At 40.9% G+C, this 24,996-nt stretch overlaps 1 protein-coding gene across 2 annotated transcripts in view; it reads left to right on the top strand.

Moving 5' to 3' along the window:
• Window positions 1–1,463: 1,463 nt before the first annotated feature.
• The window catches only part of DLG2 (discs large MAGUK scaffold protein 2), an 883,409-nt gene continuing 859,876 nt past the window's right edge, over window positions 1,464–24,996 (top strand). The window contains exons 1-2 of one of the 2 annotated variants that reach the window (XM_064441431.1): window positions 1,464–1,938; window positions 13,992–14,066. In XM_064441431.1, coding sequence (XP_064297501.1) covers window positions 1,909–1,938; window positions 13,992–14,066 — 105 coding nt within the window. In that variant the 5' untranslated portion in view covers window positions 1,464–1,908. The remainder of the gene's footprint in view (window positions 1,939–13,991; window positions 14,067–24,996) is intronic. The other variant, XM_064441436.1, reaches the window with a different exon arrangement.

Here is a 24,996-nt window from a genome sequence, read left to right as displayed (position 1 = left end):
GTTCCAGTGCAGCCTGTAAACACAAATCAAGTTTGTTTTGTACACATGTGGTTGCTCCGAGTGAGTTAAAGTTTTAGACACAGTCGTAAGTGCTCTGGAGACTTTCTCTTTAAGATGTTACATCCACCAAGGCTTTAATAGTTGGGGGAGGGTTGCTTGCCCTCTGACCACATATCTGATTCACTATGGATTTTGTAACTTTGGTAGCAGTGACCTCATTTTGGCAAAATAATGTGTGTCATTTACTGAGCCTCTTGCTGCTTTAGCAATCACAAGAATATTAGGGTTATAACCTGAGTAATTTATGGAAGAGAGATGACTCTTAAATATCCTTCTATTTTCTTGGAAAGGCTTATTTTATTGAAAACATATTTTAGCTCTGAGTGAGAATGAGATATCCTCAGCAAAGCACCCAGGGGGAATTGTGCTGTCCAGTGTGTTGAAAAGGTGAATTGTAACGTATGGGTGTCTAGACGTTTCCTCTTGTTGCTGTCAACAGTCCAGTTGGCTGTATTTTTTTTTCCAGTGAATAGGAGCATTGATTTTCTTCTCTCTTTGGCCAGAGCTTTCATTTTACATATCTTTCCCCTTCTGTGACTCTTTCTCTCTCCCTCCCTCTTTCTTCTCTCTCTCTCTTCCTCTATCTGTAAGAGAGGGAAGACTTTAAGAGCTGACAGCAAGCTTTCTAACTCAGAATGATTCATGTAAGACACCTGAAAGGCAAGCTCTGCACCAGCATCACTGCAAGAAAGGTAGGGCTTTGGGGGCTAAACAGTCTGTACAAATTCTGAGCAAAACATACAGACTATGAGATAAATAGATTAACTCTGCAAATCTGTCAAAGATGCAGAAAAAGTTTGGGAGAGAACTTAAGGAGTTTTTAAGCTCTGTTGTTCGGGGTGCTTTCTTCTAATTAAAGCTTTGATGTATTTTTCATAAGTTGGGGGAAAAAAGGTGCCCCTCTGTAGCTTTGAATAATGTATATAATGTGTTGGTTTTTTTTCCCGTGGATGGTAAACTATAATTATATCACTGTTGCGCTTCACAGACCTGCATGTGTGTGTAAATATGCAATTCCCTTTTTTCCCCCTGACTGATTATTTTCTGTTATACTTTCTGAAAGTTCGCCTTATTGAGCTGTTATTTATATTCACTTCCTGAGTCCGAATCTGACCTAGTAATTCTGAGTGATTGTAGATGTGACGCATGAGCTCTTGCACACACCTTAATGTTTCAATCATGCACTTCAAGCGATATGCGTTTGTAGGAATCATGCTCTTAATAAAACCCCTTACAACCCAAAGCAGTTGTTTTGGCAAAGAAATGACAGCACTGTGATAGATGGGCCAGATAGTTGTGTGTGTTGTGCTTGCTCGGAGTTAGTAGAAAAGAGGAGGGAGAGAGCGAGCGAGAGAGGGGAGGAAAAAAAAGACAGGGAAGGAGAGAGCGAGAGGGAGAGAGATTGAGAGAGGGAGAGAGAGACTTGGCAAAGGAAATCTTATGGGTATACTGAAACAGCAGATCAGAATTGTGAAACCAGAGCCAGGGCTGAAACGTGATGCTTTTGCTCTTTTGTGCTTGTTGTGGTTCTCATCTTCCCATTTAGAAGGCTGCATACCATTCAACAGAATATTTTGATCACAGATTGAACAATGCAGCAATCAAGCCTGATAAGCCACCTGGAAGTTTTGCTTGAGACGATTTCTAGTGGGTTTTCTGATCCCTGTGAGCATCATGACTGCCTTTAGCGTTGTGGAGGAGGACTCGAGTTTCTTATGAGGGCCCCACTTGGAAAAGCAGGCTGTGCAGATTCAAGCCTCCGGTTCTGTTCATGCTGTTCAAAAGCCTTTCCTCACCCTTGCTGATTTGTTTTTATGATTTACATACACTCCTGTGGAGATTTACAGAATGGATTGTCTGTGCATTGTCACGACCAAGGTAGGACTGGAAACATTGCTGTTATGTGTACATATTTCTTTGCTATTTTTCTGTTCCTGTAATTAAATAGATTGAGCATGTACTGTGTCAGGTTGCAAGATAAAGTGATAAATAAGCTTTGCTTCAATGAGCATTTTGTTCTCTTTTTCTGTAGATTATGCAGTTTGTTTCTGTATCACTTCTTAAATGATATGTAATTTACTTATTTTTACTAGCAAAGGAAAACGATTTCACATTTTATCTTAGCCTATGCCAGTGTCTATTAATATCTCTAGCTACAAGAGCACTTTCAGAATGCATGGTATATTGCACATATTTTCTCAGTTTATCAGTTTATTCTGTAAACTAAAGAATAATAATAATAATAAAAAACAAACGGGGACATTATATGGGTCCTAGGATTTTACAGAGGCCAATCAGATGTAGTTTAGATAGTCATGATGTTTCTGATTGGAGAGATGCAAGTTTCTTGTGGCTTATTGTGGCTCTTTTGGGGAAAAACCTAGCTTAGTTTGCATCTCTAGGCCTGAAAAATAATAATGCCTTGGTCCCAATTCAGCACTCTTACACTGATGTTAGATCTAACCTGACTGTCTGGCAATGGTCCTTCTAAATAATTCTCTCCAAATGTGCATGTAAACAATTTTTTATCTACAGCAACGGTGGCAGGCTAAGGGCTTTGCGGTTAAGGATGCTTCCCAGGTTAAGGACAATTCCCAACTTAAAGCTCTAGGGTAGGGATAAGCTGGACAATTCTTTGAGATGTCCTCAAACTTAGAAAACTAACTTAATATTAAATGACAGGGAGATAGTCAGGGAACTTCCTTTCTGTTGCTACAGGAGAGGCAGCTCACCGCATGTTTGTAACTGCATCTGCACATGGTCATAGTATTTATAAGGAGCAGCTACTGGGGCAAGTCCCGACATTGGGGTTCAGCACAGCTGCTACCCATTCTGGTCTATTTTTGGTGAATTTCATAATTTCTGTAGGACTTTCAAAATGCCTGGGGTAGCCAGAACACCTGTAGGCTGTGTAAAACGATAAGGCAAACTAATGGTTAGAACTGCTGTCATCATTGCTGTCATTTTTTGTGTGATGGCGTACGAAATGGGGACCCCCATCTGTGACGTGGAGAAGGGCAGAAGGAGGCACCCCAAGCACCCATGGGCAGCAGTGAGGGGTGGCGGGTGGCTGCTGCAGAAAGTAAGGAGCACAGCGGAGCTGCGGAAACATATGCAAGCTGTCATTCCCATATTGCTAGTGGAGAAAGCTATATGTAGAAAGAACAGGAGGTGAATGAGGCCACAGAAGGAACCCTTCTGTGGCCTCATTCACCTCGTGTTCTTTCACGGTCCTTCTGGCTCCCACAAGCTGTGCTGGATCTGAGACTATGTTCTCAACCTGCCCTGGAGCAGAGCAGAGGCACCCACGGGTGCCCGTTGACGCAATACCAGTGAAAAGCACTCATCAGCAGTTTTGCAGCACTGTTGAACAAAGCCTTGGTGCAGGATCATGCTAAACATCCAATTTCTACTCCCTGATGTTGCTTTCCAATAGAAAATAAGGAGGAAGGTTGAAAAGACAGCTGTGATTATCTTCACTTCTGGGTGTCTGGTGGTGTGGTGGGGACCAGCAATTGCAACTGTCTTTGGCCTTCAGAGTTTGGCAAGATGTGTAGTAACTGGATTTGGGATGGGGGATGAGTCTACTTCTATGATGGTATAACTGGGAGAAGAATGTGGCCCAGTGCCTTTTTGTATCTATCAGGAGACACCACTTTATTTATTTCATGAATCGGTGATGAATGTTTCCAATAACATTTTCCCAGGGTCTTCTGGGCAACGACAAATGTAAACTCATTGTCTTCTCACTACTGCTGCTGCTCTGAGCAGGGCTCGCAACTCCATCTACACGCAGGATTTTCCTCCCATCTCTTCTGTTTCTTGGATGCGCTGCTAAATGGCTGAAATGATCTGAAAGTCAAGCATACGAGCCTCAAATATTCAACTCCAGATATTCAGTCTTTGCTGCCAACTTTGATGTTGGAATGAGATAGGATTGTGAATTGTAGGTGACCTGCTATTTGGATGCATGTGGGAACATCATATTAACATATGTAATTGAGCTGAATAATGGCAAAAATCTAGTTTCAGAACACTTTCATGTTGCAAAGGCTTGAAGCCAAATAAATTACAGTTGATGTCCTCATCTTGTTTTGGTGCCATATTTAAATAGCTGCACTGGCGATGTTATATTGTATTGATCCATAATCTGCTCTTACTTGCTTTATTGTGCATTGGAGTAACTCTACTTCCTTTAAAGGTACAAAATTTTTATGGCACCTGTTTATGCCAATTTTCACAAATACAATAAAACCAGTCCTTTTTCAGAACATTTGAGACTTTTAAAAATTTACTTTGATAAATATGAATTCTACAGAGCAACATTATGGTCATTTTGGCCTCACATCTGGTAATTACCCTTATTTGAATATCCATTTGTCTGATTTGTTCAAATAATTGCCATTCTCATTCTTGGAAAAGTGCATCTTAATGTCAAGAGGGAGTAAATACATCAGTTTTATTCTTCAGATCTTATAAATAATAAAAAGGGAGTAAAAGATGAATGCTATTTAAACTGCAAAAGATGAACATTTTTTAAAAAGTTGACATCTTTAACACATGGTCATTAAATTTAGCCTGGAATTTGCAGTATTTCCAGTCTATAGAAAATGACATAAATGTTGTGGTGGAGTGAATATGCCCTTGCAGATCATGTACAATGGATCTAAAGACCCTCCTTTGAACTCTATAAGGTGAAAGACGCCATCTAATAAAATTAATTTCCGATTTACCTTGCCAAATCTTAAATCCCACTGACATTTTTTCAGCCAAACTGTAAGTTTAAGATAGATTTAAGATATTAGTTTGTACAGAGTCTTCCTCTCCTTTTTCGTTTCCTTCATGTTTCCGTGCATTTCTGAACCCAGGACTTAGGGAATGCTGAATCAGTCAGGGAGGACTTCTTACGGTCTCCTAGTTTCTTTTAATTGATCATGTTCCCAGAATAGCTTCTTCCTTTTACTGTTGCATAAAGCACGTTAATATGTGGCATTATTTTATCATTAGGGAAAAGTTCAGGATAAATAAAAGCTTAGGTGAAGACTCCATCCCAGCGGGAGCACCAGGAGTTTCTGAAAAGGAAGAACATTCCCACTGTGCCTCCCAACACTCAGAGGCAACATGCTGTCCTCTCCCCAAGCTATCAGCTCTCCTTCCATCCTTCTGCCTTTTACAGAATTATGAATACATCAGTAGCTGCCACTGGTGAGAAAGGAAACAGATAGCTCTGTGTTGCCTGACAAGATTCACTGTAACAGGGGCTGCTTCACTGAAACCCCCAGTTCTTGGTGTCAGGTGGCTTAGATAAGATGATCAGCTTTCACTGGAAAAAAACCACAAAAGCTTTTTGACCCTTGTTGCTACAAAAGCGAGCTTAGAGGTGGAAACTCTAAAGGTTTAAAACCCAGAAGGCGAATGAATGGAAATAAAAATGTATTTTTCTGTTTTAAATCTCATGATTTCAAGGTGTCAGATTCAGGCTTTTTGGTACTTGCATCTGGCAATCACAGCACGAAAAAAAAAAAAGAAAATTGAATGATACCACAAGTGGCCATCCAGTCCTCTGACACAAGCAGGGCTAGCTAAAGACCTTCTCCTAGGACAGAGATTTTAATACTTCCTGGGCAATCTCATCTGTTGTTTTATTATCCTTAACATTAGTAATGGCACTAAGAACTGTCAATGGTTGCCACTGGTGTCGCATCTTGTTTTGTTTTGGAGCTGTGTTTTGTGGTTTGCTTAAAATCCCAGATTTTATCACCTGAAAGCTTTTATGTTTTGAGAACAACTTGCAAAGATGTACACTAATGAATCTAGACTAGACACCAAATAAAATAATCCCAATTTATTCACAAAACCTAAAGCACTTGCTCTTTGTTGCCCGACTCCTGAGCTTGCAGCACTGAGCACTGGCAGCAGAACCGTCCCTGTGACCTGGACTTGTGTCTTCCAGCTTGTAAACCGCAGAACTGGCTACCTTCAGACCAAGGGAGGATGTCTGGCTTGAACTTGTTGGGTTTGTTAGCTACAAAAATAAATTTCCATCATCAAAATGTTGAACATTCTGCAACAATTATTCCTTTCAGAGATTCTTGTTGCCAGCTTCCGCTTACCCCTGTAGTGGTTTAAGCCAGATCTCTCAGTACAGAGGTTCCATGTTTAATTCAGGTGTCACTGACTTGTCCCACTGACAAGTCCCACAGACTTGTGGGACCAGACAATTAAATGAAAAAGTGATTTTTCATATGAATGGAAAAAAGATATTGTATATTTGGTTTTGGTTTTTTTCTATTTTTTTCTTTTTTTTTTTTTTTGAGTTAATGAAAGACTCAGTTCATTCCATCACTGAAAAAGTTTGGGTTTTTAGTTTTTTAGGTTTTTTAAAATTCTGTATTGGTTTGGTTTGGTAAATTAACACTATGTCTCTTTTCAAGGCTGTCTGTCCAGCACATTTTCTAAGGATTTAGTTCAAGTGTTTAAAAGAATGAAATAAAGATGGAAGGAAAAACTGTTTTGTAATAGTGCTGGGAAGAGGAGTGATATGCTTGTTTATATTGTTAACCCATACCAAGGTTGAATGTGTACAGTTCTGACTGGCAGGGCTGCCAGGAGCCAGAAACATCTGTCTATCCTATTTTCTTCTGCTCATTCGGCAATATATTTGAACAGGGGACACCAATGTATGCACTTAAGGCAAAACTCTGACAGATGTATGAGCAGAAGTCTCAATATGTGCAATGGTCATGGAAAATAAGAAGCCACTGCGGCCAAGCAAGGGACCAACATCTGGCTTAGACCCTGGGTATGGTATGGCTCTTCTGTAGGTCTCTCCCACTCCACACACTCATCACCCCACTTTGCAACAAGAAGTTAAGAGTAAAGCAGAGAAGAACTATAACATTTATACTTTGTCTTTTTGTCAGCATTAGGTTTTCTTTTCCCATAGTCCCAACAAGGAAGGCAAGGCAAAATTCAGAGCCCATCGTCTTCAATAGCATCACTGTGAATCTGAGTGAGGAGCTGCTGTGACTTGGCTAGATGACTTTTAAGCTACCAGTCTACATTAAGCATATCATTATAAATCCCTGTTGATAGTGTGCTGTGCTTCGGAAAGGTAGGGGCAGGTCTTGTGTCCCAGTATGATACTGTGGATTCCCCAGGTGAGGGGGAAACCATCATTCACCATGCAGTCAATACAGTTGACTCCCAGCACCAACCCAGCTGATTTAAAGGGCTTTTTTTAAAACTTGGCTGAAGAATGGAAAGATGTGGAGGTGGCACCACTGGAGTGACCTCACTTTTCCAGCCTCCCTAATTTAGAGCAGCAGCAAAACAAGTCCCAAGATGCTCTCAGAAGGGCAGAATGGTAAATCAGATCAGGTCATCTGCTGGAGGTGGAGAGCAGGTCCACACACTGTATACCACCTTCCTACAAGGTCAGCTGTGTCTGTCCAAAAGGCTGTAGAGTCAGTCCCAAAATTAGGAAATTATAAAGCTAGGCATAAATACTGAGACTGAACCAGTATAATCTTACTAAAACCAACAGAGCTGTAGGGACCTACACTACATGAGGATCTAATTTAAATTTAGCTGGATATGAAACAAAAAAATAACCACATTTCTATGTGCCTGCATACTGTTAATAGTGCTAAATAGATCTGGCAACATTTGTTGTTTTTTTCTTTGCAAGACTTCAGGCTTTGAATCATTGCAGTTTGAAATCATAAACTGAGTAGCTAAGTTTTTTGTGCTGAATTTCCTGGCTATAACAAACCCAAAACAAAGGAAACATAATGATTTCCCCCCAAGAGATTCACATTTAGCTAAAATCAAAATCTTTTTCTATAGTTGTTATTAGGTGCTGATGAGCACTTCAAACTGTGGTGTTTTCCTGACAGACCCTAAAAGTGTTAATAGTGCTGAATCCATGCAATTTACATGTAATTTAGTAAACTCTGTTCTGAAGTGGTACTTGAGGACAGCTTTGATGACTATGGGTTGGCTTCTGGCTAAACTGCACAGTCTCGGAAGAGCAGGAAGATCCTTTTCATTGATTACCATTTATCTTAGCTGAAGAACATACTCATAGATGTCTGACAGATGGGGAGTGTATCTGAGTATTTATTTCAAATCTTTATTTACCAATGTTAAATTTTGGTACAATTATTGTAAGCCTCTAGCTTTTGGATTTCAAACATTATGAATGTAAACTGATGAGACACGTGTTGTCTTTTCTAGAAAAAAAATCATTTTTTGGGGGGAGTCTCAAGAAAATTGCACAGAACAAACCAATGTGCATTGCATATGTAATGTCTTGTAATTATATCTTGTCAAAAACTCAACTTTTTTCTCCTTTATTCTTTAGAAATATGGTAATTGTCCCTTTTCCCTTGTAGTTAATTATAAATTTCAGGAAGAATTAAGTCTGTTAAATCTCTTCTTCCCTCTCTTCCCCCTCCCTTGGTCTCTATGGCAGCAGCAGGAATAGAAGGGAATTACTTTGATCTCCATTTCTGAGTGACATTTCGTTTCTTCCGAGCATTGACCTTGTTTAGTGCAACTGAAATTTTCAATAGATTTCATTAGATTCTAATTTGCTGATCTTAGGGAGATGTCTTTATTGAGATTGTTTTTAACTATGAAAGGAGAAGGGTGATTTGTTTCATAAATCTATAAACAGCTCTATAACTGAGAAAAGAAAATCTTCAATTAACGGCTCAGGCAGATATGGTGAGGGCTTAATACTACTGCACAGCAGCGGAGAGCTGCACATGTAAGGAAAGGTGGAAGATACTGAGCAAGAAAAAGAAAACAAGAGAGCCTGATCCTGGTTCAGTTAATGATAGCAGAGCTATACGTCCTTAGCAAGTCCCTTCTCTAATATTCGGAAAGCCGAGGTGGAAGTGGGAAGGTAATTTCCTAGTGCCAAGGTGAGCTGCATTTTTATGGATTTCATATAGCTGGAGTTGACTGAATGGATTCTTTGCAATGTCCAATAGGCCACTGAAAGCAGAAGAGATGTGTCTCCTGGCATGCATCCTCAACATAAATGTGCATTTCTTTTGTATTTTAATCTGTTTGCTACTACCATGCAAATTTCCTTATCTCTCCCTTTACCTGATGCAAGATTTCTGAAAAATGAGATGATATATCCAGTCAAGGAGAAGGGAATGGTTATTTATGAGTGAATCATTAGGTTAGGGTATGGCCTGCTGTATGATTATATTTTACCCAGTCTGAGACCTCTAGCTGAAATCTACAATTTTCATTTCTCCAGAGAATCATCTGCGTCAGACAAGAGAATTTGCGAGGATGTGTAGGAGTAACTAAATATGTTCCAATGGGTTTGACTTCAGCCAAGTCTTTTGCTACTGGAGACCTCACTCAAGGACTTGTATATAACTTGCAAGCCATATACTCAGCCATTCTAGTGGATACAAATGTAATCTTACCTGTGACTGCTTTTGACTCTGATCACCAATATCTTCTCTGAGAAAGAATACTGTGAGATCTTAAGAGTGCTGCAGTTCAGTAGCCCTGAACCATTAGCAGATAAATATTCCCAAACATCCTCTCTGGATTTTGTTACATCTTCCAGCAGAGCTAAGATCTGCCTCTAAATGTGTGTTCAGCAAAAGTCATATTAAGGTGATATTTGTCCACCCAAATTTGGTATTGACCATAGAGATGACATGCATGAAATATGAGGCAATAATCTCTCCCTGCCTATGAGAAAGTGGCATTAAGATATATGTACTTTCTCTTAAAGTCCTCCAAACACCCTTAGCAGTCACTATAGTTGATCACACAACACAAAAGAGGAATTCTTCCTGGAAATCTTACTCAGAGCTTGGTGATGTGCAACTGTGTCTCTGCCACATGAGACCTCTCATGCAGTGCCACAAAGCTCTCAACTTGCGATTCAGTATTCAGTATGCACTCTGCATTATATTAATGTATCTGCAAAACACATTATACTGATATTTCTAACCAGTGCTAATAGCAGTCAGTTATTTCAACACCTGACTGAGAAAAGCACTGCCATGATTTAACCCCAGCTGACAACCAAGCACCACCCAGCCACTTGCTCCCTGCCTCCTGGTGGGATGGGGGACAGAAACAGAAGAATAAAAGTGAGAAAAATTCATGGGTTGAGATAAAGACAGTTTAATAGGTAAAGCACATGCAAGCAAAGCAAAACAAGGCATTCACTCCCTCCCATGGGCAGGCAGGTGCTCAGCCATCCCCAGGAGAGCAGGGCTCCATCACACGTAATGGTGACTTGGGAAGACAAATGCCATCACTCCGAACGTCCTCCCCTTCCTTCTTCCCCCAGCTTTCTATGCTCAGCATGACGTCATATGGCGTGGGTCATCCCTGGGGTCAGTTGGGGTCAGCTGTCCCAGCTGTGTCCCCTCCCATCTCCTTGTGCCCCCCCAGACCCTCCTTGGTGGGGTGGGGTGAGAGGCAGAAAAGGCCCTGACTCTGTGTAAGCCCTGCTCAGATGTAATAAAAACATCCCTGTGTTATCAACACTGTTTTCAGCACAAGTCCAGAACATGGTCCCACACTAGCTACTGTGAAGAAAATTAACTCTATCCCAGCCAAAACCAGCACAAGCACATAGGAAAGAACCTTGCTTAAAGGTTTAATGCTAGGAAGGTGGATGTTGTGCACAGACTCTCAAGGACTTGCAGCCTTGGTTTTGTCTTCTAAAGTTGGTGCTTTTCTGTCTTCTGTTTACCTATGGGGTCTGCATTTCTGGACGCTTGGTAAACCTATTGGTTTGGCACTTATATGTAACAGTGCCATCAGAGAAGAAATTACACTGCCTCTTGCTGATTAGGAGGTTAACATCTCTATCTGACTTTGGTCATGGCTTCATTGCTTCCTGACTGTATTATTGCTATGCAATTTATCAAGGATTTAAAGCATCAACCCAGGAAAAAAGCTGTGACAGATGCTGAGTTCAGCAATGAGAATGGATTTATTCTTTTGTGTCCCAAGGTGTCTATATAAAAATTACACAAGCTGGAGATCATACTGCATATTTTGAAGGCTCTGTTTGCATAAGGCTGTGATAAAGCCTACGCCTCGATAGCTGTGTCTTTCACTACATTGAAGCTGTCTCAGGGGTGAAGCTTAGTGCAAGAGGCTGGGTGTCCTCAAAGAAAGGGAGTAAAACAAGGCTGTGGAAATCACTCATTCATAAGCTAAGGAGAAACAGCCTCTCTGTTTCCATTTCAGATGGAGAACTCTTTCATTGGAACATATTCTCCCAAATCAGAAAGGCAAGACATACTCTTTTTGCATACAAAAACTAGTAAAGATGAAAAGCAAACTACAGGTAATTCTGTCCTCCTTTGAAGGCTGTCTAAAGAACAATGATTTCAAATGATAGATTTTCATAATTTTTCAGATTTTTAATTTTCCAGTGTGTTGGTGGACCAGGGTCTATAGTCCTTATGCTCACCAAACTCCTAAGCTGGAAAAACTGTTAGCAGTAGTAATCAAATAGAGTTAATTCCTTCTACAGCCTGCAGATAATTCCCATCATATTTATTCCTATCCTTATTTGTATTGCCTATGCTTGCAGAATACTTTATGTGGTGTTGACTTTTTGGGTAATTCTTTTTTAGTTGGTGTCTCTCGGTGTGACATGTTGGAGCTTTTGGCTGATTTCTGATTTTAAAAAAGTAATTCAGCACTTTTATGAATAAAATCATTACCAGCAGCTGATATATGACCTTATTTCTTAGAACTATTTCAACTAGGTGAGGGCATAAGATATGACAAGTATGAAAAGCACTGTTTTTGCACAAAAATACAAAAAGTAGCAATCATTCAAATAAGAAATCAGCTGTAATTTAAAAAAAAAATCCAACCCCAAATCCCCAAGAAGCAGTAGAAGAAAAGTGTTCAGTCCTAGCCCTCGAGCTGCATGCATTTCTCAGACAATACCCGTGCAAAGCCATGTTACAAGCACAGTAATTCAAATGTCCAGCTGCGAAAGGCCGAACTCTGCAGGTCACCCTACGGCCCAGATGCACGATCAGCCCAACCCTCATGCCAAAAATTGGGATCTCTGGAGAGCTGCTGCCTATGAGCAATTCCCAGTTACGTCTGTCTCTCTGGCCTTTGAATATGCAGCATGTGTCATGTGAATCTGGGGCCTGGGACCATTTTGGTATGAATCTCAAAGTCAAGAATACTTGCAAAAAACTAGCCCCACCACTATGAGGTCTGGAGCTTTTATTTTGCAGATGTGTCCTCTTTAAGAATGTGAGGAGCCTTTTTGAGGAGTCTCCTGACAAACAGGTTATACGTGGTTACCTGAGTTTGTAAGATCGGGCTTTTCAATCAGAAGAATGTTTCCTGCCCAAAACAAATTATTAATTTTCTTGCCTTTATCTTGCCTTGGATTGAAGACTGAAGATATACAATTGTTAAAGAAAGGAAAAAATAATTACCAATACTTCATGCAGTCTTTTGATCTAAATTCATTTACAGTTTTATTATTTTGATAGGATTACATAGTTTGCTGTTGCATTCATCCCTTCCTAACAGGAGATAACACACACCCGAAGGATATTGCTGCCATGATAACAGTGACTTCTTCAAATCCTTTTAAGCAAGACTTTCTAAAATTTCATCTAAAGGTACAATGCTTCTGGCTTGGTAGTTGTTTTTCTGAATATTCCTTGAAGTTGTCTAAGTGAAAATATAAAAGATTACCAGTTTTTAAGGTTTAGGGAATATAAAGCTGAAACTAATATGCATGGTGTTTCCTTTTTTTTTTTTTTTAACTTAGATAATTAGTGTTGCAACACTTCACAAATGTTTACTTTTTGGAGATAAAGAACAAAGTGCTAATAGTGATTTGTTAGTGAATGTTCTTAAATCAGACTCAAAATTGAAGGTTGTGTGAAGCCTAAAGATTAGTGTTTGCAGAGGTTGCTCTCCCTTGCTCTCAGCATGGGGAAAAGAAAGGTGAAATGTAGTTGCTTTTAATATACTGATTTAAATGAAAATAAAAGGAAGGAAGCTCTTTTTTTCACATTATTTCCAGCTTCAGAAACACACAGGATTACAAGAGTCCTCCAGTTCAAGGAGCTAAATAATAGTTTCACTCTTATGTGAAGTGCTGAGAGTAATGGTGGCAGACACCAGAATTTATTCTGAACTTTTCTTCGGGGACTCTGACCCAATCTGCTGTGCAATTCGTTCTGACGGGCTCCAAACCTTTGCTAAAATGTAATTCAATCACTGCAAATGCAAGGGAAATTACAGGAGGATCAGCCTGAAGGCCTGATGGTTGCATCTTGCACTGCCATGTGGAACATTAGACTTTAAATTATCCACTCACTTTTTTGGTTCTGCAGAGTTTCAGCAAACTGCAGGAGTCTTGGGTACTTGCTCTGTGTCCTCCAGGGGCCAATCTGGGGAGGAAGCAGAGTGTTCTTCACAGCAAAGTAACACACCCTAAAAATTTGGGACAGACTTACTCCTCCTGGAAAATAGCTCTGGGGTGGTTCAGTCTGCAGTTATCACAGGTTCAAAGAGGATATAATAGAAAAATGTATGGGGGAAAAAAAAGCCAATCTCTACCTACTGCCTAAACCTCCACTGTTCTCTGGATGCTCCAGTGTGGAGGAAAGCTAGATGGCACGTGCCTGGGGCTCAGTGTGGATGAAGGATATGTCCACCCACATACCTGAGAACTTCAAAGCAAAATTGACGTGTAACTGTTCAAGCCTTTTTAGTCCTGCGAACTGCAGGTTATTTTCCCTACATGACAGTGGAAAATTACTTTGTGAGGTGTAATGCATCATAGAAAACTCCTAGATGCTCCATTTGGAATGGAGTCCATTGCGCCTAGCGATTGCAGCACATACTGTGTTGTGTATAATGCCATTTTCACTTATTTGCAGCAGAGCCATGGCAGATGCCCATCCCACAAATGCTCAGTCGAAACACCTGCCTGGATACCCATTCAGCACTCTACCGTAAGTTTGAGCCTTTTAATACAAAGATTTGAGAGACTGAATGGTAAGTCACTGTGTTTGGAGCAGCCCTGTTGAGTAACATTTCCATACTCAGTGCTTTTGAGAAAGAACAGGAACGAGTCCTAAGGCCAGACCAAACTCCTTGGGAAGCCTGAGCTGTTGAAATGTTGAGTAGTGGCTTAGCAGGGCTTCTCCAGAAGTTCAGCCTCTTTGGGAATTTAATTGTTTCCACATGGAGCAATTGGGGTTGGTGGCAAGCATGGTATGGTTGGTGGTGGTGTCCAGCTCAGAGGAGTTTGAAGTTAGTGTTGATTGCTATAACTCGGGGCTCCAGCTGAGCGTGATGACTGGGAGCCTGCTAGTTTTGCGTGGTCATGGACACAGTTTGTGGAAATTCATTCATAAGCTCCTGCAGAGTCTGCCAGAAACAGATTATGTTCAAAGCACCAGGCTGTCCCCAGACCCGGGCGGTGACACAAGGAAGGGGAGATGCATCTTTTCTTTTCCACGTTCGCATGGAAGGAAGACTGATGATTCCAAGAGCTTTACAGACTAATAAGTGGGAAAATTTGCCCAGTGTTGGTAACAACAGCTTTTGGGATGATGGGCAGTGAGTGAACTTTAGTCTGCTGGGTTTGTAGGAAATTACCTTTGTAAATGCTTTCCTCCCCCTCCAATTAGATGGCTTCAGTAAGATTTGCTTTTAACTATCAAAGACACAGTAATATTTGAAGAGAAAAGAGAACTGCGGTCAAGTTGACACTGTGTTGATTTATATCTTGTCTGAACATACATTTAGATAGAGCCAAATTCTTGGGTGTTGGAAGTTAGAGGGCTGACTAATAGAGCTATGATGATTTATCTCAGCGGAGGCATTGGCAGGATTTAGTTGACATTTTCTTTGGCTTTGGACCACAGCATGATGTTGGTCCACAGCTATCAACTTGTCACCTTTTATGAGTAAATGAATGAGAAACAAATTCAAGTTTTAGCTCTTCCTCGGTCTCTTGCTAAACTTGCAAGTGATTGTAAAACCTGTGGTTTTGCCTGTCCTTATAATATGTTAAAATTAGTTATATCATTGCTACCCTGTGTTAAAATAGACCCGCTTAAAAGTATTGATTGAACAGTTGAGCCAGTGTTACCGGGTGAGGGTCTAGCCCGGTAGCTAATTAGTCACTCTTCTTAACTATTAGTTTCCATTCTCAAAGACTTTGGACTGACTTTGTGATGTGGTCTTGTTGTTTTTGTTTATATTAAGAGGGTTGCAGCATGGTCACAAGTATGGTGGTGTGGTGCTTTGAGAAATGGAAGTATGATGGCTGTTTGTAGTAAATCAGGAGTATTTGCGCTCAGTGATTTCCATTAACATCAAGACCTGACTTTTCACATGATAGTTTTAAATGCTTTGGGTATTTTTTAGAATATTTGTTTCTTAAACCATCAAAATTAAAAGCTTTTACCTTGACTTTTCTTTGTTTGTCTCTTATTACACCAGATATGTGTGCATGCATGGGTAATAGCTATAGACCTGCTATATTGCACATTTCTATAATGTCACAAAAAATGGTAAACTGAGGATCAAGCTTTGTTGTCTTTGTCCCTAGAACTGGTCTAAGGTCAGAAAAACTCAAGAACTGTTAGTTTTAAACTGTTAGATTGGAAACTGATACAGGGACCAATAATATTTATTAACTTAATCAACAACTTTTAGACAGTGGGATTGAGTGCACCCTCAGCAAATATGCAGGTGACACCAGTGATGCAGTTGATACACTAGGGGGAAGAGATACCATCCAGAGGGGCCTTAACAGGCTTGAGGAGTGGGCCTGTGCTAACAAGGCCAAGTGCAAGGTCCTGCACCTGGGTCAAGAGAATCATGATTATTGGTACAGACTGTGGGATGAAGGACTGAGAGCAGCCCTGAAGAGAAGGACTTGGGAATACTGGTGGATAAAAAATTGAACATGAGCTGGCAACGTGTTCTCGCAGCCCAGAACGCCAACCGTGCCCGGGGCTGCATCCCCAGCAGCGCGGGCAGCAGGGCGAGGGAGGGGGTGCTGCCCCCCTGCCCCGCTCTGTGAGACCCCCCTGCAGCGCCGCCTCCAGCTCGGGGCTCCTCAGCACGGGACACACACGGGGCTGTTGGAGCGGGGCCAGAGGGGGCACAGAAATGCTCCGAGGGCTGGAGCCCCTCTGCTGTGAGGCTGGGCTGGGAGAGCTGGGGTTGTTCAGCCTGGGGAAGAGAAGCTGCAGGGAGACCTTATTTCAGCATTTCAATATATAAAGGGAGCTTATAAGAAAGAGGGATATTTTACCAAGACCTGTAGGGACAGGACAAGGGGCAATGGTTTTAAACTGGAAGAGGGTAGGATTAGATTGTGCATTTTTAATGTATATTTTTTGTTTATGTATATTTTTTATGATGAGGGTGGTGAAACACTGGACCAGGTTGCCCAGAGAAGTTGTGGGTGCCCCATCCCTGGAAGTGTTCAGGGACAGGTTGGATAAGGCTTTGAGCAACCTGATCTAGTGAAAGATGTCCCTGCTCACAGAAGAGGGGGGTTGGACTAGATGATCTTTAAAGGTCTTTTCCAACCCAACCCATTCTATGAGACTATGAAAAAAACCCCCAACTTACTGTTAGAATACAGTTCAACCATTCACTTATTTGCTATTTTTTTATTAATATAAAGTACAACATGTGGTCCTTGAGGTAACTGGAGCTTGCTTCCATCTACATTTTGCTTGAGCATAAGAGTTGTCTGGAGTGAAGGACCTCAGCGCTACCCCACAAATAAGTTGTAATTCCCAAGTACCTCCTGCTTCTTTTTTATCAAATAATTTTCTATGCGTCCAAAGAGATTTTTCTGTCTGCCTTATCTGTATCAGATATTTATAAGCATTTTTTACCATAATTCAGTAGATTTTCTTTCCTGGGAGTCTAATACATACAGTTGGGGAAAATTAAATCAGACAGAAATGAACTTCTAGGTGGTCAGTGTTTTTCACCCTCTGATTTCAAAAGTATTTTTTAACTGCCTTGCTTTTATCTGAGAAGAATATCTGTGAAATGTCAGCATTTTGACAGAAAGCTGATTAATGAAATGAAAATTTCCAGTGACACATCAAAGCATATTATCTGCTATGGAAGGACTGAAAGATAAAGGAAAAAAAATTTAAAAAAAGCAGAGATCTGGCCAATTGTGACAACTCCATTAGACGACCATTGTGTGTGTTCAGATGCCTCTCGAGAGGGGTTTAGGGAGCAGTGTCGAAATAATGAAGGAAAAACAAACTGGCAGAAAGGGTACCATCTTTCATCAGTTTTGCTGGCTGCATCACTCAGGGTGGCATGAGTCTGGGCTAGTTTTTCCCTCCTTTTTCAGCAGTTGTCATACTGTGTCCTCTCTTGAGAGAGCCGTTGCAGCCTCATGCAAGAACCAGGAGATCTGGCAGCACTGCTGTTATGTAACAGTCTGACTTTTGCAGTCCCTAATTTACCATCCTTTTTGAATTTGCTGATGATTCTTGCAATTAAGATTCTCAGTTCTGTTTGGCAACTCACCATCTGCAAAAGAGGGCATAAGTGAACACTGCCTTTATGTGCCTTCACAATGTCCTTAATTAGATCCATTTGAAGTCTGAGAGTTTTAATCAAGGGAATTACCTAAGGGTGGCTTTGTCTGCACTTGCACTTTTAGTCATGTCTTCCGAAGGATTTGTAGCGTTTGATTATAAAATACTCCAAAAGGAGTTCACTGCACTGCTCTTCAGCATACTTAAACCTTCCTATTGCTGGGACTGCTCACTAGCCAGATCCGTTATGCAAAGATAATGAAGCATCACAGGATGCACCTGTGTTGCAAAAACATTCGAGGTTGTATTTTCCTCTGACCCTGCTGACAGCTTTTCTTGACTTCAGCATTCAGCACAAACATTCACCTTATCTCACCCTGCAGCATTTACAGGATCCCTCTACTTTTCCCTGCTGCAGCCTCAGCAGAGCTCCTTGGCTCACTGTCCTGGTCCACTTCCACCAAAAGATTCCCCTTTCTGAAGTCATTTGCCACTGAGAAGCAGCAGGAGAGAGTGGTAAAGGGTGTGTGGGCACAAAAGACAAAGGACCTGGTGCATGTCCTAAGCAGAGCCTCATTCAGCATCAGCTGTCCCCTCAATGTGAAGGAGGGGACAGTGACGAAGGGTAGGGGAACCTGAGCGAGGGTTCTCACAGGGGAAATGCAGCAGCTGTGCATGCTGCGAAAGCTCACAGGCTGCAGCTTTACGTAGGTGCTGCATTCTGTGGAAATTTAGTGCAAGTTTTGGCTGCCAGCCTGCTTTGCAGCTGGGCCTTCAGCCGTTCTCCCCCTCGATTTACCTGTATCCATAACAAGGGGAGCAAAAATCACTCCTCTTTGAACCGCCATACATGTGTAGGGTATTATTGCTCTGTTTATGTGGGATAGAATAGTGCATGGAGGATAAAGTTACTCTGGCTTTCTCTTTTCCCGGTTTATTGGGAACACTGGAGAGACAGGAATGCACTAATACCCTGCACAATATCTGAATTTAGCCTCATCTGGGAGTTAACCCATAAACATTCCTTGTTCAAACTAATCAAGAGTTTTGTATTCAGGCTCACTTCGCAGGAGTTGTTTTAAAGAAATTCATACTTTTGGAAGACGACTGCACGTTAGTTCTGGTGGTTGTGTTCTATGTAAAGAATGTTCCGACAGGATATTGTACAATGAAGTCAAGCAGAAACATATTGAAACATGCATATTCTGCTTTGTTTTAAGGCTATGAGTCTGGAAGAATAGTTTCTGAAATCAGTCTTGCTTTCTTTAGACACAAAACAAATAAATGGCTCTGTTTGGCTAGACTCGGTTCTCTCCCGGGCCTTTACGTTGTGCCTCATAATGATGTCCCTTCCTCTCCTGTGTAGATGTGCTCTATAAAATAAATAAATAGCTCTGCACTCCACAGTGCCTCTTGCAGGGACTTTCTCTTTCTCTAAGCTTTAAGTCTTTTTCTATTAAAACTCTGTTGGCTAATAAATTCCACAGACAATCCGGGTGGTGGGGAATGTTTTTTTGTGGCTAACTTGAAATATTTGAAAACTAAGCTATTAATACAATGCTCTGTTCTTCTATATTTCATCTCAGTGCTGATGGTAATGGAAAATCTTGAGTGCTAAAACTCAGCTTTACTTTTAAAGGAGGTATTAAAGTAATACTATGCATGTTTCTGCTGGGTCACTATATTACTGCAGATCTTCTTTATTCCAAGGTCTTCTGTACTCCTCCTTGCCCAGTGCTCAAGGCAGTTTACCATCCACCTCTTTACTGTTTAAAAAGGCTGTCTGTACCCTGCACTGCTGAGTCTGTCACCAACTGCCAGCTACGAAGCTGCTTTTTAAGATAGCCATTTAAATCCCCCTTCCCATCAGATAACTCTCTGATGCTTCCTTCTCATTTTCACCACCTTTCCCCAGCCTTCCCTGGGGAAAAACATACTGTTCCTATTGTTGTTGGCTGTAGCTCGAGGTGCTGAAGAGCTGCAACATACCTCCTGTAACCTGATTTACGGATTCAGTGGGGAAAGTTCCAACTAAGGTAGTGTTGGATTAGCAGCAAACCACAGCACATCCCAGCAGAGCAGCAAATGCTTCATGCTTGGGTAGATAGAGGCAGATGCTAGAAGAGCATGTGTTAACAGAAGGGCTCAGGAATAAATTTTGAGAGAAATAGGGCAAAAGAAGCATTTACTCCTCTGTTTCATCAAAGAATAGGGAAGAAAGGGAAGAGAAGACTTTTTAAAATGGTAATAGCCCCTTGACAATGAAATATATGTACCTAATCTATGACATATACGGTCCTTCCTCCTGTTTCAGTTCATGTGATCCCAGTGAAACAAGGGAGGAGTTTCACAATTGCAAAACGAGCCCAGAAACCCTTAAGGTAAGGTGCTAATTAATTAAAAAAAAAAGTATGATAAACATTAAGCTGTACAAAACCATTATCTGCAGATTGACCCACATAGCTGCTTGACATCATCATCAGGAAGCATTTTGTATGAGTTATTTACAAGGAGTAATCTCATTAAACACACATTATATATAGGTTATTTGCTGTCTTGATGGCTTTGTTTGGTTTATGGAAAGCACCAGGATATTTCTACAGCAGTCCCAGTCACAGAAATTTACTTTAAGCTGAAACTTGGTATTGATCTTTATGAAAGGAATTACTTAAAGGTAAACTTTTATAGAAAAACAAATATAGATTTAACTACTTAAAATCATTGCAACTCATGAGGTTTATGAGAGAAAACCTTAAACTTTATACTCTTCTGGACACTATTTTAAAATTCTGTTTTAAGGGCTGATTTATCCAGGCAACATTTTGACAGTGTCACTGAAGTTTAAAAATGGTTTGCGTGTCCAAATTCTACAGTATTTATTATTTATTATTCTCAGAGGAAAAGCACTATTGGAATATAGTCTTTCTGATAACATATGTAGCCTGAGGGTGATATCCCAGGGGTGTTGGTACCCAAAAGCCGCTCTTACCTGACATGGGAAATTCCGTGCTAAGGTCAAACATGAGCAGTTCAAATGTTGTGAGTTTATGGTGATATACACAAGAACAAAGGTAGCTCCACTCTTTATTTACACCCTGCAATGACCAGTAAATATTATTATGATTGCTTAGAAGTATTTCTAGAGCCCAGTAAGGTAAGCCGAATTGTTTTCATTATTTTTCTCTTTGATGTGCTGCAGCATAAAATGGGGCAGTGATTTAATTTTTTTAGGAAATCAAACATGTTCCACACATAAATTAAAAAAGTGTATGTGTATGTAACCAACAGGTGAAGTGGGGCTCAAGAGGAAGAGTAGGACAGTGACTCGCGGTTCAGTAACTCATGCCATGATGATATCTGGAAACTGCACATTAGCAAGGAGCCTCGTTGTGCATGGCACTATAAAAATCTATAGAAGAAACTTGTGGCTGAGCAGTTGTGGAAGACAGAGGGTAGGAACTGTGCCTTGTTCAGCATATTTGGTAGAGATGCTGAAAGTGAAATTCATCTGTCCAGGTTTATGTCATTGGAGAGCTGTAAACCCTTTTGAGGTGCAGTTCACCTTTAGACTGGTCTTTAAAGTATGAACTGGGCTATTGAAGGGTGTGTTTCTTTGACTGATGATAAAGGCGACCTAGACAAGCAGCTGTGATACAGGTGTCTGAACCGAAGATGCATCCCATGCCAGGGGATTTTCTCAGTGTTGCACGAGTATGTGGCAAAGTGGTGACCTACATCAGAGGGTCAGCCATGAGTCTTTCCTTCTAGGCTACCTCAAAGAAACAGTTTGTTATAGCTGTCCTTTTATAGAGAGGTGGAGCTGCCACTGACTCCAGGCAAGATGCGAATGAATACAGGATTGGGTTCGGGCACAGGCAAAGCCGTAGAGGTATTACAGCATCTCACATACCCTTGTATTATAGCAACCACCTTTTTCCTTAATAACTTGAAAAAAATCTATTTAACTATAACAGACCATATGTTTTAGTGGCATTTTCATTTGTACGTTTAGATTACGAGTCCTGTTATTCATTCAGTACATACATACTTTATAACGTCATTTACACTTCCAGGGCTATAGAAACCTAAGGGTCTCTTTTTATCACATAAATGGCTGTGAATAGCTGTCTTAGCGAATGTGTTCTCCAAAGATTTATTCCTGAAAAGTTCCGAATGTCTCCTGTGAAGTGCTTGGGGGACCTCCCTTTGACCCGGTTGGTATCACTCATCTGCCACTCTAAATAAGCATGGGCATCCTGCCCTGGGGCTGGGGCAGCCTATATGTCAGGGAGGTGTTGCACAGGTATTTCTGCAGAAATTAATATAAAAAGCTTCTTGAAAGGCTGATAGAAATTACTCTTCCCTTAAGAATACTCATTTCTCTGCTGTTTAGGACCTTTTTTTACAGTTGGGAACAGTCATGCAAATTAAGATTTATTTGCTTCATGTGTTTGTTTTGGGTGCTCTAAAGAAGCAAGAAATATAAATGGGAAAGTACCTGTAAACCATATAATTAATAAACTGTTATGTGTCACAGGAAGACTATGAATTATAGGTCTAAATATCCTGTGTCTTCAGAAGTTTGAAACCTAGAGCTTCAGTTGTCCATACAAGCAGACCTGAGTTGCATTATCCCTTCCTGGGATTTGAGCCTTGCCAAAAACCAAAGGTTCAGCCCTGTTTGTTGGTGGCTCTTGCAGTCCGAATGAAGCTTGTGTATGCACCTCTATGAGTCAGTGTCCCTGCACGAATTTTTCTGGGTGGGCACCTGCCTTTTTTGCATCAAGTATCACCATCATATGTGAAGTCACAGGGATAAATATTTGTTTGAAATGTTTGGCATTAATTATGGATTCAGATGCAGGCTGTCAGTCATTCCAATGGTACCTATTCATTCTCCCAGGTCACTAGTGATAGAACGAGAGGAAATGGCTTCAGGCTGTATCAGGGGAGGTTTAGATTGGATATTACCGCAAGATAATATTGGATTTACTGCAAGAGTGGTCAGGCATTGGAAGAGGCTGCCCAGAGAGATGGTGGAGTCACCATCCCTGGAGATGTTCAAAAAAATGTGTAGATGTGGTACTTGAGGGCATGGTTTAGGAGACATGGTGGTGTTGGGTTGACGGTTGGACTTGATGATCCTAGAGGTATTTTCCAACATCAGTGATTCTGTGATTCTATGATCTAACCCACAGTAGGCCCATCTCTATCTCCTTGGATACTTTACTGGGTTTCCTTAGTGTCTGAGCATCTCAGCGTATTGATTTGTTGTCACAAGACCCTTGTGAAGAAGTTGGGAGAAGCTGCTATCGCTGTTTTACAAATGAGGAGGAGAAGCAGAGAGGTGGAGAACATGACAACTTTGTGTAGAAATACACAGAGCATGTCAGTTCTGGAACAAGTGCTGCACCCAAAGTAATTAACCCATGATAGAACTAATTGGTCCAAGCATTATGCCACATCTTTGTAAGCCATTTTATTGTGCCATACAACTGGACAGCTCTTGGAGCAAACCTGAGGCTTTGTAACAAAGCAGTGGATGGCAGAACAGGATATTATTGTTTTGTGGAAGGAGAAGAGACATTTTTATGCATATTTACCACGAAAGGTCATGGAGTAACTGCAGGAAAGGGTTTTGATATGTTATTTTGTCAGCTTGGGCCATCCCTTTCCACGGTTATTTACCTTCAGTTTGTGAGCTGTGCTCTAGCTGTAGAGCAACAGGACAACCAAAGTGTGTAGGAGCTGTCAGATCCACAATCTGCTCTGTTGTCACTGTCTTTGCTGAGAGCCGAGTTTCAGGGACAGCTACACTTAGAGGTTATGCGTTCTGTATTCCTCTGAATTGTTTATAATGTATAGTGAAAACATCTAAAATAGGATGCTGTATAATTAAAGAAAAAGCAAAATCACAGAAAAACTGAAGCTTTTCCTCCCACAAATACATACTATGTGTATGTACTTTTATACAGACACTTCAGGTCCTCCTTCTTTGTGCCTCCTGAGCTTACCCCGGTTGTACTGATCTCTGCTGCATAAATAACTCTCTGGCCGTGACTCCAGCTAATCTAAATCTGTTGGTGTTCAGCTCCTATCCCTTTATGCTGTGCCACCTGCTTGTCAATCTGACTGCTGTCATATTGCCTTAGCTGTCACCAGCCTGGGATTTCCTGAGTGAAGGCTGGGTCTTGAATTATTTTGGGGATGAAAAGAGAGTAAGGGAGTGCTCTTCCTTATTTTGGTGCTCTCTTTTCACCCACAGAATAGCTCTCACATTTTCTTCTTCCCTGCTGTGTCCTTACTTCTGAGGTACTTGGAGAGGGATATTCCTCTTTGGAATTTTAACTATTTCTCATTGCGGTAATCAGAAGAAAACAGTCATGAGTGAAGAGCAGTGATTTCTAACACTGGATAGCCACCTGGAAATATTTAAATGTCATGACAGTAGCAGAATGGCAATACTGGGTTGAAGGACAGGGAATAAACCTCGGGATATTGAACCCAGTCGTCTGTTGTTACAGGAAACACTGTCATATAAAACCTCATTTAAGATTTTGGACATGATTCACTGTCTCACGCTTATTTTAACCCCTGCTGTGATCCTGTGTCGGTCTCTGCTACTGCACAGATATGATAAGGTAAAGCATGAAACACAAAAAGCCAGTATTTAAAGATTAGTCTCAGTAGAAAAGCCAGGTGAATCACTCACCTGAGAATTTGTAGTCTACCTGTATTTGCGCCTTTACTGTAAAATGAATTGCATGCCCTGATCTGTTGTGTCTCTGCATGGTGGAACATTTGATTCTAAGCTTAGTCCAGGCCAGCCTGCTAACAAGCCAGTTTATGTCACATCTGCATTAGCAGACTGAGTCTCTGTAGATGGCTCATAAAACTTCAGACCAGCCATAGCAGATAGAACAAAAGTCCCAAATGACCTCTATAGCTCTGCAGCTGATAGAAGTCTGTGGTTGATGCTTAGAGATAAAGTGTGGTAAGACATCAAGTACAGAGTGATATTTCCCTAGGAATGTCTTTCCCCCTTCCAGAAACCAGGACTTTACAGGCTTTTTAAGTTTGAGGTTATGGATGGGCAGTTCCTTTTGATAGACTGGAACTCATTAAAATAAGAATTAGATAAGTGGAACAAAATTCTGCTGTCAGATATGGTAAAGTAAATCTAGATTTACACCAGTGTAACAGGGCAGGGTTTGGTTGCTCATTCTCTCTCTTGCTAGTAAGAGTGATTAAACCTTGGAAGTTTGAATCTTCTCCTGGATTTTTTTTTTAAATAAAGAACTGGTTTGATAATACAATCTTGGCATTTAATTTATCAGTTCTTAACTGTAGT

Source organism: Phalacrocorax carbo, chromosome 1 (genome assembly GCF_963921805.1).
Source record: "Phalacrocorax carbo chromosome 1, bPhaCar2.1, whole genome shotgun sequence".
Classification (NCBI taxonomy): Eukaryota; Metazoa; Chordata; class Aves; order Suliformes; family Phalacrocoracidae; genus Phalacrocorax; species Phalacrocorax carbo.
Note: the sequence above shows the minus strand (reverse complement) of the source record. Positions and strands in the feature narration are given on the sequence as shown.